Below are 13,243 nucleotides of genomic sequence, written 5' to 3' on the forward strand. Positions count from 1 at the left end.
TACAGTGTGCTCTCAATTCACTGAAGGGCATGTCCATCTAGCACTTTTATTTTTTCCGTCACTTCAGTGCTCACTAATTTACATTTGTCTGCATTTAATTACATGTACTGTGTAAGGACTTAAACAGTCTAATCCTTTTTGTATCCTCACATTAAGTTTTTGTCTTAGTAGATACAAATGTTTTAAAGTCACATTTGGCTGGGTCTGCTAATACAGAAGAATTTGTAATTTTGATAAATAAGACTAACTGTGTTCAATAATTTATTTCTACAAGCAAGCGAAAAAGGCTGATGCAAGATTGGCTGAAAACAGTCATGTGACAAGACAGTACATTTCTATTAACCAGCTGGGTCACATTTGCAAATGAGTGCTTCCTGATTGCCACTGAGTTTAGAGAAAATGACTGATCACTTCTGAGCCAGTCATGTAGTGTATAAACAAGTTGTGTTTTTTAAATTGCTAAGAGGTGAGTGGTATTTTTTTCTGGACCTCTGAATTTTTCTCCTCGTTAAGAGGAAAGCTGGAGAAGGAAATGTGTGCATTTGTCCCAGGCTTAGGTTAGATATACAATAGAAATGCTTTATCTTAAAAACATATTAAAAATATCTAGATTGACCCTATGGACCTATAAAAGATGTGCAACCCACCATTGCTAAAACTGAACTCCCTTGTCCTCAACTTTTATCCTGTAGCAATACATATATTGGGCCAAATTCTACCATCAATTACATCTGTGCAATCCCACTGGAATTGTTTTACTTCAGTGCAATTGTTGGGTGTAACAGAGATCAGCGTTTGGTGAACTTTTTTCATATTTAGAAGAGCATCAAGATTCTCTTATTGACCTTGGCTTAATATATGTCATTGTTGCATCATCTTTTACATCTCTTGTCAATATGAAATCATTATTTTTACAATGGAAGAAAATCCTGGCCCTGGATTGGGTGAAAATAGGTATGTACTCAGTCAGTCATTTTACATTTTTTCATTGCTTTAATTTTGCTGATAAAAATAAAAGTTTTTGGAAAAAAAACTCAATTGTAACCATCATTTTCAATTTAAGAAAGGGCTGTTTTTCAACAACAAATAAAATTCATTTGAAAAATTTTGACCAGCTGTAGTATCAAGGAAAAAGATGAAAAGGTTATTATTCCACATTCGACATAATACAACCCCCGTGCATGGGTAAACAGTGAATAATGGAGTTAATCAGAATTGACTACAGGCCTGCCCCATACTTGGTTAATTCTCAGAGGTTTCAGGTCTTTGCTGTGTTCACATAAGATAACAGTCACCTATGCAGCAGCTGCCAAAGGCAGTTATCATACACAAAAATTTTACCTGTAGGTTATTCATATAAGCAAGAGAAAAAATATTTTATGTAATTCAAACAGTAATACTTTTTTTACCCTTATTACCTGAATAATTACACAGTTTCACATGCATTAAAGAAGGGATTTAAGATAAACAGGAAGAAGCAGATTTTCTGATGCAGTTCTTTTAAAGGTTTATAATGCCAACCCATTCTCCGTTCCGCTCAGCCTGCATGGGGAATACAAAGACTATGTTTTGAGTATGGGACCACCCCATTCAGCCACCAGTTCCTATATCCAGTCTAAACCATTCTCCCATGTTCTCCTGCTGACTTGGCTCCCTTCTCGCCACTTGTCCTTGGTTCTATAGACCTTCTCCTGTCACCTAGTAGCATTCAATCGTGCTGTCCCAAGCTCATGAGTCCTACTCCGTTTACTTCAACCAGTTTCAGTCCCAGAGGCCTCACTTCTCACTCCTTGGTTTCTTCATCTGTGCCTGAGTCCTCTTCTTTTCCACTGCCATGCTGTCTCCTTCCATAGTGACAAATAATCAATCAGTATGTGGATTCAAGATAAGTGCAATCCTCAATCTCTTCCTGTTCGCAGAAGAAGAGGTGTCTTGGTAAGGCTATCGTTGGAGAGTGGCAAATGTATTTTTTAATGGCACCTATTCTCTTTGATGGGTACTTATGTTCACTATTTCGTGTCCAAACAATATAGATTCACAATTACTCTCCTTCCAGTTCATTTGGATTGATGATGCAGATATTACAGCTGCAGAAATCTGAAAGACGTAATCATCTTGTGTTTGGTTACTGGTATCCATTGCCCATTGTTCCATGTGTCACAGAACTCACCACGTTGCACATAAAAATGTCTCCATATCACTGGTTTCTGTGCCTCGGTATACTGTACATTCTGTTTCGAAGTTTTCTCATTTGATTTGATTGTTTCTTTGCCACTGTGTTTTTTTTGTAACAAAACTGAGTGGCATCCTGTATTGTTTTTTTCAGCCAGTAATATTAAAATAGAGACTCAGAGTGATGAAGAGAATGGGCGTGCCTGTGAAATGAATGGGGAAGAATGTGCGGAGGATTTACGAATGCTTGATGCCTCTGGAGAGAAAATGAATGGCTCACACAATGGCCCAGGCAGCAAAGCTATGTCAGGAGTTGGAGGCATTCGACTTCCTAACGGAAAGCTAAAATGTGATATCTGTGGGATAATTTGCATCGGTCCCAATGTGCTCATGGTTCACAAAAGAAGCCACACTGGTAAGGCCTGGCATAGTTTTTCGTTTAGGGCCAAGAAATGGCCACACAAATAGGAAAAGACGTATTTTATGTGTGTTGGGAGCATGTTCCCTTTTGTATGTCAATGCAGCTTCCTTAAGCATTTGAAACTGTGTTACTGAGCCATTCCATTCTGAATTTGAAATGTAGCAAGTTTCCTCCTAAAGTCAATTGACCACCCCAGAAAGTCTGAAATTGAAAAGGAAGCCATGGTTTAAGGGTTCAGCTCTAACATATGCTGACTTTCATATAACTCGGTGGTTCTCAGCTATTGGTTCGAGGCCCGCAGGGTAGGCGCAAACAGGTTTCAAGGGGTCTGCCAAGCAGGGCCAGCATTACACTTGCTGGGACCCAGGGCAGAAACTCAAAACCCCATTTCATGGGGCTGCAGCCGAAGCCTGAGCTGCTTAGCTTTGCGGGGCCCCCTGTGGTGTAGCACCTCAGGCAGTTGCCCTGCTTGCTGCCCCCTAATGCTGGCCCTTGCTTTTGTATGCAGAAAAACAGTTGTGGCACAGATGGGCCATGGAGTTTTTATAGCATTTTGGGGGAGGGGCTCAGAAAGAAAAAAGTTGAGAACCCCTGGTATAATTGATATGAGACATACATAACAATTTCACTTATTCCATTACACCATCAACAATGGTAAATTATCTTACTTACAAACATCGATTTCAAAGCATCCCTAAACTAACTTGACATGGTTCATTTAAAAAAAAAAAAGTAGGCAAAATTACAAGAAAATTTTCTGAATTGTTTTGCACTGTTAAGTGAACACTGTTCTATTTCCAACCCTGCAAGAAGATCATGCTATTAAAATGATCAGTGCCACAAATTAAGCAAATTACAAGTCTAAGAATCTCTTTTCATAATTTCTAATAAGATCTGAAAGCAACCAGAACTGATTTCATGGCATATGTTTTACAAAATAAAAGCTTATTATAATGATCATCAGCAAGAATTGACTCTGAAGGAGTTCCAGTAGGACTTCAGAGAGTCATGGAATGAAGTTGTTTTTTCACAAATGGTAGCTTTTCATTATCACAATGCTGTAGATCTTCTGCCTGGGCTCTCTTTTTCTAAAGAGCCTCCAAGAGCATAAGAACTAATGATCATAACACTACACTGTAAATCTAAGGGCATGATCCTGCCACTGACTGTGTCTGGGGACAGGTCACCTTGGCACAGGCATGGGGATGGACTATATGTAGTCAGCTCCAGGATCAGAGCCTAAAATTGTAGCCCAGTTTGTTGGCTATCAAAGGGAAGAATTCAGCCCTAGAGTTTCCAGTTGTTGTTATCTTGATAAATTATGCTGCTTAAAAGAAGGGATGTGACAATTGTGAATAAATACTTGAAGAGGGGAAGCAGTTATTTCAGATAGGTAAGAATGATGTAACCAACAGTAGTAGCCTGTGTTTCGATCGTGGTACTAGTGAAACTAATTAGCCAATGGAATTGTTTACCAAGAAAATTGTGGAAACAACTTCCCTAGAGTTATTCAGGAGCAGGCTGAATAAAATGCTTATGGGTTTAATGTAGAGAACAATAATGCGCTAACTGGAGAGCATGCATGAAATGACCCAGAAAAACCTTTCCAACTCTAGTGTTTATCATTTTAAATGCAACTATCCAAGCTACAGTAGGAAACTGTACTCTAGCGTAGCACTAAGTACTGATAAGAAATGATGGTGGTGATGTTTAGAAATGTTGTAACACTTACCTATTTCAAAACAGGGTGTGATTAAATTAGACATAATATAGCTTTCTCTACAGGAAAAGCAGATGTTTTGTATCTTTATAGGAAAAGCAATGAAAGTGTGGTACTGCAGTGTACTTCATAGTGGTACTAAAGGGTTTGGTGTTTTTTTTTCTTTTATTGAATATTAAAGTGTAGTTATTTAGAAAATGATAAAATGTCCACAAGAGTTCTTTTGACAGACCCATTTGGCCCAACATATAATGGTATAAAGAAGGTAGTGTTGCATGAATTGAAACAGAATGTTGTGACTTACTGTGGAATTTGAAGACAGAAGAACATTCTATTGTTTTGCCAGATAGTTGTTTTTATGAACATATAATATGCAAATAGCTCTGTTTTTTGGTCAGCCTGAGGCTTCTGACTGTAGTATAAAGCTACTTGCATTATGAAGCTAATTCACCATTTACTAAAAGTACGATGCAATGAATAGGTGGTGAGGGAGGGGAGATACTCACTGACGTTTCTGAAGAGCAGGGGTATTAATGGAGGTGAAACTGATGGGAGTGTTAAATAATCCACATGGGGGTATGTCCGGCCAAGGTGAAGTTGTGGACACAGCTCTGCCTATCTCCACATACCAGACAGTGTCCAGCGAGCAGTGCTGGGTTGACTGTATGCCAGACCTTTCAAAATAGCATAGCAAAGACTGCCTCTGAGCACTCCTCACTCTCAACCCCCCTGGAAGCATATCTGCTTTTGCCCAGCACATACACACTGAGCCCAAGTCTCCTCTGCCTTGCAGCTGGTGGAGTCATTGACTTCTATGCAGACAGAGTACAAAATGTTACTAAACTAAACTGGCAAACTTGCACTCACTTTTGCACAGGTATAAATGGATACACAACATGCAAGGCAATGTAGCTTTAGGCCCAAGAGCTCCAAGAACTCCAAGTGGAGTGTTGCTCCTCTGCACAGCACACTACCACCTGTAGGATTCTTAATTTGACCCCCGGTTTGCAAGTAAAGTATGCAACATGTAGACTGGTGCAGAAAATACCATGCATGCTTTAATGCACTCAGTAGAACCTACGTCTTTTTTTGATTTTTAATAAAACTAAAAGTTCTAAAGTTAGGTTCCTTAATGATCTTGCTAGCCTGTCAGATAAAGGTGTTGCTTTGAACAGGGTCTGGTGCTGAACTTCTTTTGCAAGTAAATCTGCTGAAGTCCATTGGAGCACACCTTGTGCAGGGATTGGAGAAAAAGTTCAGGATCAGGCCCAGCCATTCTAAATTAAAGGGATGTCATAGGGAACTAGTAGTAACCATTTTCCCTTTCAGGTCTGCTGTGAGAATTAAAGTGGAAATGGGATACACTATTAAAGACATTTAACTGACTATGCTGAAGCCCATTTCAATATGTGCCTGATGAGGGAATAAGCCTTGCAAATGAATTACTTTGCTGTTAATTCATGTAAAACCTGCATATACAGTGAAGTGCTCCTAAATAAATATTTGATAAATGAATAAAACCCTGGCACACTAGAATGCCAAAATATAATGACTGCCTGACCTGATAAAACATAATTACATTCAATGAAAACACCTGCCAAGTGTAGATATGCAGAGTAGCACCTGATATTTTCTGCCCACTCCTGTCTGCAAGTAGCTGCAAAATCCCGACTACTACCAGAATTGTTACCAGCTTCTCCTTATTGTAGACAAGGATTCCACTCATGACTACCTGACCCGCCATCTGTTAGCTGGTTGATGATATTCAGCCTGTTGTTCCTTTCACGTTAAAATTTTAGGAAAGCACTTTTAAAATGAAAAACTCATGCTTGCTGATTTTGAGACCCCTGAGCATGGGCTCATGCTTGGCTTGCTATTTTGGAATCCCTTATACAAAGTTACAGGTAGTCCTGTATTTGATCACTGTCTCCCTAGCTAGGTGTCGGAAGCACACAGCCATCACCATATCTGATGCCCCCTGCTACTGATCATTTAAAGGGTTCATACACATTCTCCAGTAAAAAGATAGAGTGGCACGGTGCATTAGGGCACTAGACTTTCACCTGTCAAGACCTGAGTCTAAAATCCTAGCTAAAGTCACAAATGGGGAGAGCTCTGGCCATCTCAACATAGTCCTTATTTTTCTAGCATTGAAAACAACATATATAGCTTGATCTTGAAAGCTGCTTGAGCATCCGCAATTCTCATTGAAGTCAAAAGGAACTGCAGGTGTTCCACACCTTTCAAGATCCTCCCCATAATAGTATGTGATTGGCAAAATGTCCTGGTGAGGATTGTTGCAGGTCAGGATTGAAATGTCGTGAGGGACCTGTGTAAGGAAGAAAGCCCGGCACCTATCTACACAGTAGCTGGTTTATGCCAGTGGTTAGAGCAGTGGTTTTCAACCTGTGGTCCAAAGACCCCAGAGAGGCCACAGACTATGTCTAAGGGGTCTGCAAAATGGTTGTTACCATACAACAGTGGTTTTCAACCTGGGATCCATGGACCTTGGGGTGTGCACCGGCTGTCTAAGATTTCCAAAGGGGTCTGCACCTCCATTTGAAAATGTTTAGGGGTCTGCAAATGAAAAAAGATTGAAAACCACTGGGATAGAGGATTGCCCTGAGAGTGTGTATATGGGTGCACCTGCAATAAGAAACCTTTTATTAGGGATGAAAAACTTGCAGGTAAGGAGGAGAAGATAAACTTTTCTCAAGGGGGAATAGAACGAGGAGTACTTGTGGCACCTTAGAGACTAAAAAATTTATTTGGGCATAAGCTTTTTTAGCACACGAAAAAGCTTATGCCCAAATAAATTTGTTAGTCTCTAAGGTGCCACAAGTACTCCTTGTTCTTTTTTGCTGATACAGACTAACACGGCTACCAGTCTGAAACCTGTCAAGGGAGAATGAAACCAATGCTTAAGTGTGACGTAAATTGCACCTAGGCCTTGTTGGTGCTCTGCATGAGCTGAACTTTACCCAGGAAGAATAGGGTTGTGCAGAGCAGGAAATCAGAGAAGAGTTAAACCATATTACTCAAGTAAAAAGATAAATTTTACTTTCCGAGAACTGGTGTCTCTCTCATTCTGTGAGAGATGCTCATAGCCAGTGATATCCCCAGATATATGCTAGACTGGCTTGCCCTTCTTGTTGAAGGTTGTTTGGTCTGTTAGGCCCCATATTGAGTACATGCTTTTGCCACCCTATGCCTGTAGAGTGGGCAACTTGGGTACTGGGAGAAAATACAGCTGAATTAGTAGTCTTTAGTGCAGATGTATTTTCAGTTATTGAAATATGGTGACTTGAGAATTGGTTGCCTGATATATGCTTCCAGTTTGAGTTATATAGTATTATAGAGTACACAGCATTTTCAGTTCAAATTCTCCAGCTGTCTGCCTTTCCTGCCCAATGCAAGGTTTCACCCTGTCATTATGAGAGCTGTAGGTTGGAGACACTTTTCATTCTTACTCTGCATGCCTCTCCTTGTATGCTTTTATCGTCCTTATTTTCTCCTCTTTTGCTTCTCTGAGTAAAACTAATTGAAATGAATGACAGAAAAGCTGCTTAGTAAGAATTAACTGTTTCCTCTGTGTTTGTGACTGTCAGTGAGAACTGGCTTCTCGGTCACTGTTTCACTCCACCCTAAAAAATATCTTACCTATTAACTGCTACAAAGATGTAAAGAACACAAACCAGAGGCAGACGGAAATAACCGCTCAATTCTTTGCAACACCTAATGTAAATAGCTTCTTTTCAAGTGATCATATGGTTCAACCCTGGAGGGATAGCTCCTCAGACTTCAGTGGAGCTACACCATTTTACGCCAGCTAAGAATCTGGCCCTTAAAGTTTCTTGGGCCCAGATCCTCAGTGGTAGTTAGGCATCTAACTCCCATTGAAATCACCGGGCATTTAGATGCCTGAAGACTTTTAAGGATCTGGGTTGTGGTGAAGACAGGGACTCATTTCCTAAACTCGGAGATTCAGACCTACCAGAGGACACTTGGTCAAATACTCCTTTTCACAAAATAGCCTCCCATTAGCCCATATTTGAATGTTAAGGGATGTGATCCCTATTATAGCGATCAGCCAAGCAAAGGATTCTCCATAGGTCAGATTGTGCTTCCGTTTTATCTGTTTGTTTCTGAGCTTTCTAACCATATTACTCAATAATGAGAATGGTTATAGCTTGTTTTTGTATGCTCACATGCACAAGCTAGTTGTTTCCAAATGTGCAAGATAACAAGAGATGTTCATATGGGCTGGGGTGAAAGGAAACATTTACTGGTTTAACTTTTTTTAATCTTGTGTTGTTCTTTTTGCATTGGACAAAAAGTTAATTCAAAAAGATCAGTTCTGATTTATCCCTGAAACATTAGCTGACATAATTATTTTAGTTTTCACTTAGAACAAACAGATGTCAGAAAATTAGTTTCAAGATTGGTTTGACATCAGACTCAGGGACTATTTCTTACAGCAAACGGGAATGATGGAAGGAATTGGGGGGATGATACACAGGATTTCTTTCTTATGTAAGTTGTCCCATCTAATCCAACCATTTGGTGCAGCTCGAAACACAGATCACATTTACCAGAGATTTTTTTAAAAATCACATACCTCCAAACCAAAAGAGCATAACAACTTCAAAGAGTAATACCAAAAACCAAATCAGAACGACAACAAAAAACAACACCAAAGCCATATTTGCATCTTTGTATGGGCAATCTGACTTGCTCCCTTGATAAAGTGTACCAATTTAGACAAATGACTGTGCTTCAAAGAGTTAGGTGTTTTTTTTCCCCCTGAAGTGGAGAAAAGCACATTAATATAACTCCTATGTTAATATCCTGCCTGAGGAGGGTCAGGACTTTTGTATGGAAGGTACAGGGTTTCCTTTACACTGTCTTAACTTCTCATTTTATTTTTTTCTCTCTCTTCTATCTCTTTCCTGATTTGACTGCTTAGGGACAGACAGGTAATGGAGAAGAAATTGAAAGGGAAAATACAGGGAAAATGTAAATGAAAAGAAGTTATTATAACTGTTATAATGAAGTGCCTTTCATTTAAATATAAGAATGTAACGCTGAAATGAACTTGTGATCCTGAAATGCATTTTTAATGAGTTTCCTTTTTATTTTGCTGCTTCAGTGGCATATTTTAAAGACCCTTTGAAAAAAGCCACATTAAAAAACCCCACCAAATGCCACAACATGCAAAATTGGATATTGGTTTATTCCAAAACTGCTGATCAGGAAGAGTGGCTCTTCAACACAAAATGTTGCAGTCACTTTATTTAAATGAGTTTGAATTTGCATTGTGATGTGCCATTCTGATTTAGAAAAAAAAAATTAGATTTTCAGATCAAATTGACCCAGCCAGTGAAGCGTTAAGAAACTGGCAGGTTTAGTCTGAAAGCCTCATGTTATATCAAACCTGCAGCCGGTGGAAGTCATAGAGCACCAGTGAGAAAACAACTTTCTCACTGAAATCTTTCTCTCGTTACTATGTAAGATTTTTGTTCTCACATATTTGTCCTTCTCCTCATAGGGGAACGCCCTTTCCATTGCACTCAGTGTGGAGCCTCCTTTACTCAGAAAGGCAACCTCCTCCGCCACATAAAGTTGCATTCAGGTGAAAAACCCTTCAAATGTCACTTGTGCAACTATGCCTGCCGACGCAGGGATGCCCTCACGGGCCACCTGAGGACTCATTCTGGTAAGTAACTGCATCCGAGCACTTTCCGGACAAAGTTTGCTCACTTCCGGGTCAGGCCGGGAATTGTGTACGTGCTCACTGCCACCATGTCTTCAATGGCTGCTTGGATCAGGATGCAAGTAGTCTCACTTCAGGCTTAACCAACTTGGGACATGAACAAAAAGTGATCAGCTGCAGTGTTTGAGCAGTGAGGATGCCTCATCAGAAGTTACTAAACGCTGCTTATTTTAGCAACCCCAAATAATCAGCTTTTCTTTACTTCTTGGCACCAAGCTACTTGGAAATTCTCATGTTAGGGTCTGATATTTCAACCCTTAGGTGAGCAGTCCCTTTAATGGGACTACTTGCATGAATAAGGGCTGCATGATTTGAGTGAAATGAACCACGGTGCAGATATTGCCTAAGGCCACTGCGCCAGGTAAGTCCCACTTAATCCCTCAAAAAGAAGGTTTGAGTAATGCATAGGCTTGATGCTGGCTCTCTGAATATGAGGTTAATTTCACCATTTGCACATAACATGTGTTGTGTGCTGCATTCTACTCTTAGAGGTTTCAGGTGGGGGTTGTTATTTCTTAAATAAAAAGTCTCTAATATGGAGGCCTGGATAAATATTTTCTAAAATATTCATGCTTGTGCTCATATCTCCCTGTTCACTTAACAAGGCTTCTCAGTGTTTAAAAAGGTCACCACATCACTCTCCTTCTGAGAGTAAATCCAAAATGGTATCAACACCATTAAAAGTGCCTGCAACCATGCCAATTGGGACTGCAATTTCATCAGATTTCACAAATTAAACTGGAATTCTCCTGGTCAGTATTTGAACAGGAGGTCTCCAAGGGAAACCCCTTGTGCTTCCAGAAGTGATGTAAAAAAAGTTAGCATTGAGCCAATGGCTCAGGATGGTGGTAGCAGGCTCTGGAAGTGCTATTTTTCATGTGAGGTGAAAAACTGATCATTAAAGACGGCTCAGTTTGTGAGAGGTGTTCTCCCAGGTTCCAAATCAAATTCCCTTTGGATTCTGCCTGTATCAGGTCCTAATTCAAGAAACCATTTAAGCACAAGCGTAATATTAAACATGTGCTTAAGCCCACTGATTTTAGTGGGACTTAAGCATGTGCTTAAATGATATCCTGCATAAGGATTTTTTTCTGAACTGGGCATAAAGGCATTCTGCGTATCTAAAATTGCCATTTTAAGGAGATACAGTATACCCCTTCACTTCCTCTCCGAATAGGTCTTGTGTTGTGCTTCATGCTATATAGCAGCTGTAGCATTCCATCCCAGATGTGGGTGAAGTGATTTCTATACAGATTGAATAAAGTTTTGAGATTCTTTAAGATATGAGAAGCTATATAAATATGCAATATTATTATGATTACTAAAGTGACATCATTGTATGCAAATACATTGATGGTCTCAATCCAGTTCCTAGCTCACAGTGGTGGTGAGTGAAACTCAAAGATGAGGTTTGTATAACCATCCAAAAGTGCAGCTCCTTATCAAAACTGGCCAGTCTTTCTAGTATAAGTCCACAAATTTTGGGCCAGAAATCTCACGTGAACAGTCACTCTTGTAAGACTCCCCGGTACTTTCTGCATTTGGTCATGCTAGATAGACCACAAGCAGAGCCTCTGTCATGATATTTCAGTGCTTCTACTTCTGGATTCTGCTAGAACCAGGAAAATGAAAATATTTTTTATAAAAATTATCCAAGACTGATTTGAACTTTAAAAAAAGGCTCTATTTGCATTTGGTTCTAATTTTAAGTGAAGGGTTGAGTTGGTTCTCATTGGATCAGAACTGGTTCATCTATCTCTAGTGGACAGTGGTCTACACCACAGAAACAGTTGGCACCGCAGTTGGCAGTCTCTGTGCAGAGACGTAAATAATTAAAGGACTTGGAGACTGAATTACCTTCTCATCCCTACAGTTCTTCCCCTCATCAGCCTGAGAATTCTTCCCACATCAAGGATGAGGCAAAGAATGGAGACAGGCTTGTAGCACTGCAACCCTTTCTGTGCCAAACTGGCAGTTCCCCATTGCAATACATTCTAAGGGGTAGAGTCCAAGTTCCTGAAATTCCAGAAATTGGGATCCCAAGATAATTGAGAACCCAGGATTTTAACATCATCTGTCCTAGCATTTTGCAAACCCAATAACTTTACAGAAATAGTTATCAATACACACATCTTTATTTTACAAAACCCAGCAAACTGAATACTTAGACAAATGTTGTTATCATATTTGCAAACATCCTTAGAGGTATTTGGTGCCTCTGTGGTTCTCTGATTTTGCTGTTGCATGCCACCAGTCACCAAGACAAAATTCTATTTGCTATTATACCTGCCCTCAGATATTTCAGACCAATTCCAAAGCAAAGAAGAAAACCAATCAGAACCAATGACACACAAAATGTGTGGGGCAACTGAGATTGCCCTAGTTTTGAAGATTTAAGGCCAGATTCCTTGGCGGGTGTAAATCAGAGTAGTTTCGTTGATTTCAATGGAGCTCTGCCAGTTTGTACCGGCTGAGGACCTGGTCTTTAAATTAGAGACTATAACTACATTTTCTTTGTTGTTTTGAGAGGCTCCAAATACTCCACTGATCGTTGGCTGTAGATAGTCATAGCACAAATGAGTTCTTGTTGTTGTTATTATTCCGTCAGATACTGAATTTAACTCATTCGCTAAATTGTGTTTTCTGCAGTTGGCAAACCTCACAAATGTGGATACTGTGGCCGAAGCTATAAACAGCGCAGCTCTTTAGAAGAACATAAAGAACGCTGCCACAATTACCTGCAAACCATGAGCCTCTCAGGCAGCTTGTATCCAGGTAGGAGTTCAAAGCAGAAAGGGTAAACCTTGAACCAGTACCCTCCTGGCATTCATTAATTGCCAGGCAGGGCTGGCGCTTCCATTAGGTGACCCTAGGCGGTCGTCTAGGGTGCCAGGATTCGGGGGGGGGGCGGCATTTTGTGCGCTCCTCATGGGAGCTTCCGGTTCTGTTCCCGTTGCGCCGCCGAAGGACCTTCTGCCGACGTGCCGCGGAAAACAGCGGCAGGCAATTGAGCAGCTCAATGACTGCCGTTGTCGCCTGCGGCATTTCGGCGGAGGGTCCTTCGGCAGCGCGATGGGAATGGAACCAGAAGCTCCCGCGCGCCCCGTGGGGAACTCACAAAATGCCGCCCCCCCGAATTCTGCCTAGGGCGCCAGAA

The 13,243-nt window shown here is 40.5% G+C and overlaps 1 protein-coding gene across 10 annotated transcripts in view; it reads left to right on the plus strand.

Moving 5' to 3' along the window:
- The window catches only part of IKZF1 (IKAROS family zinc finger 1), a 96,627-nt gene that overhangs the window by 66,195 nt on the left and 17,189 nt on the right, over window positions 1-13,243 (plus strand). For 6 of the 10 annotated variants that reach the window (XM_050937716.1, XM_050937711.1, XM_050937713.1 and 3 more), the window contains 3 exons: window positions 2,327-2,587; window positions 9,862-10,029; window positions 12,736-12,861. In XM_050937716.1, coding sequence (XP_050793673.1) covers window positions 2,327-2,587; window positions 9,862-10,029; window positions 12,736-12,861 — 555 coding nt within the window. Of the gene's footprint in view, window positions 1-692; window positions 934-2,326; window positions 2,588-9,861; window positions 10,030-12,735; window positions 12,862-13,243 lie in introns of those variants that run through there. The other 4 variants (XM_050937718.1, XM_050937719.1, XM_050937720.1 and 1 more) reach the window with 2 other exon arrangements.

This window comes from Gopherus flavomarginatus, chromosome 2 (genome assembly GCF_025201925.1).
Source record: "Gopherus flavomarginatus isolate rGopFla2 chromosome 2, rGopFla2.mat.asm, whole genome shotgun sequence".
Classification (NCBI taxonomy): Eukaryota; Metazoa; Chordata; order Testudines; family Testudinidae; genus Gopherus; species Gopherus flavomarginatus.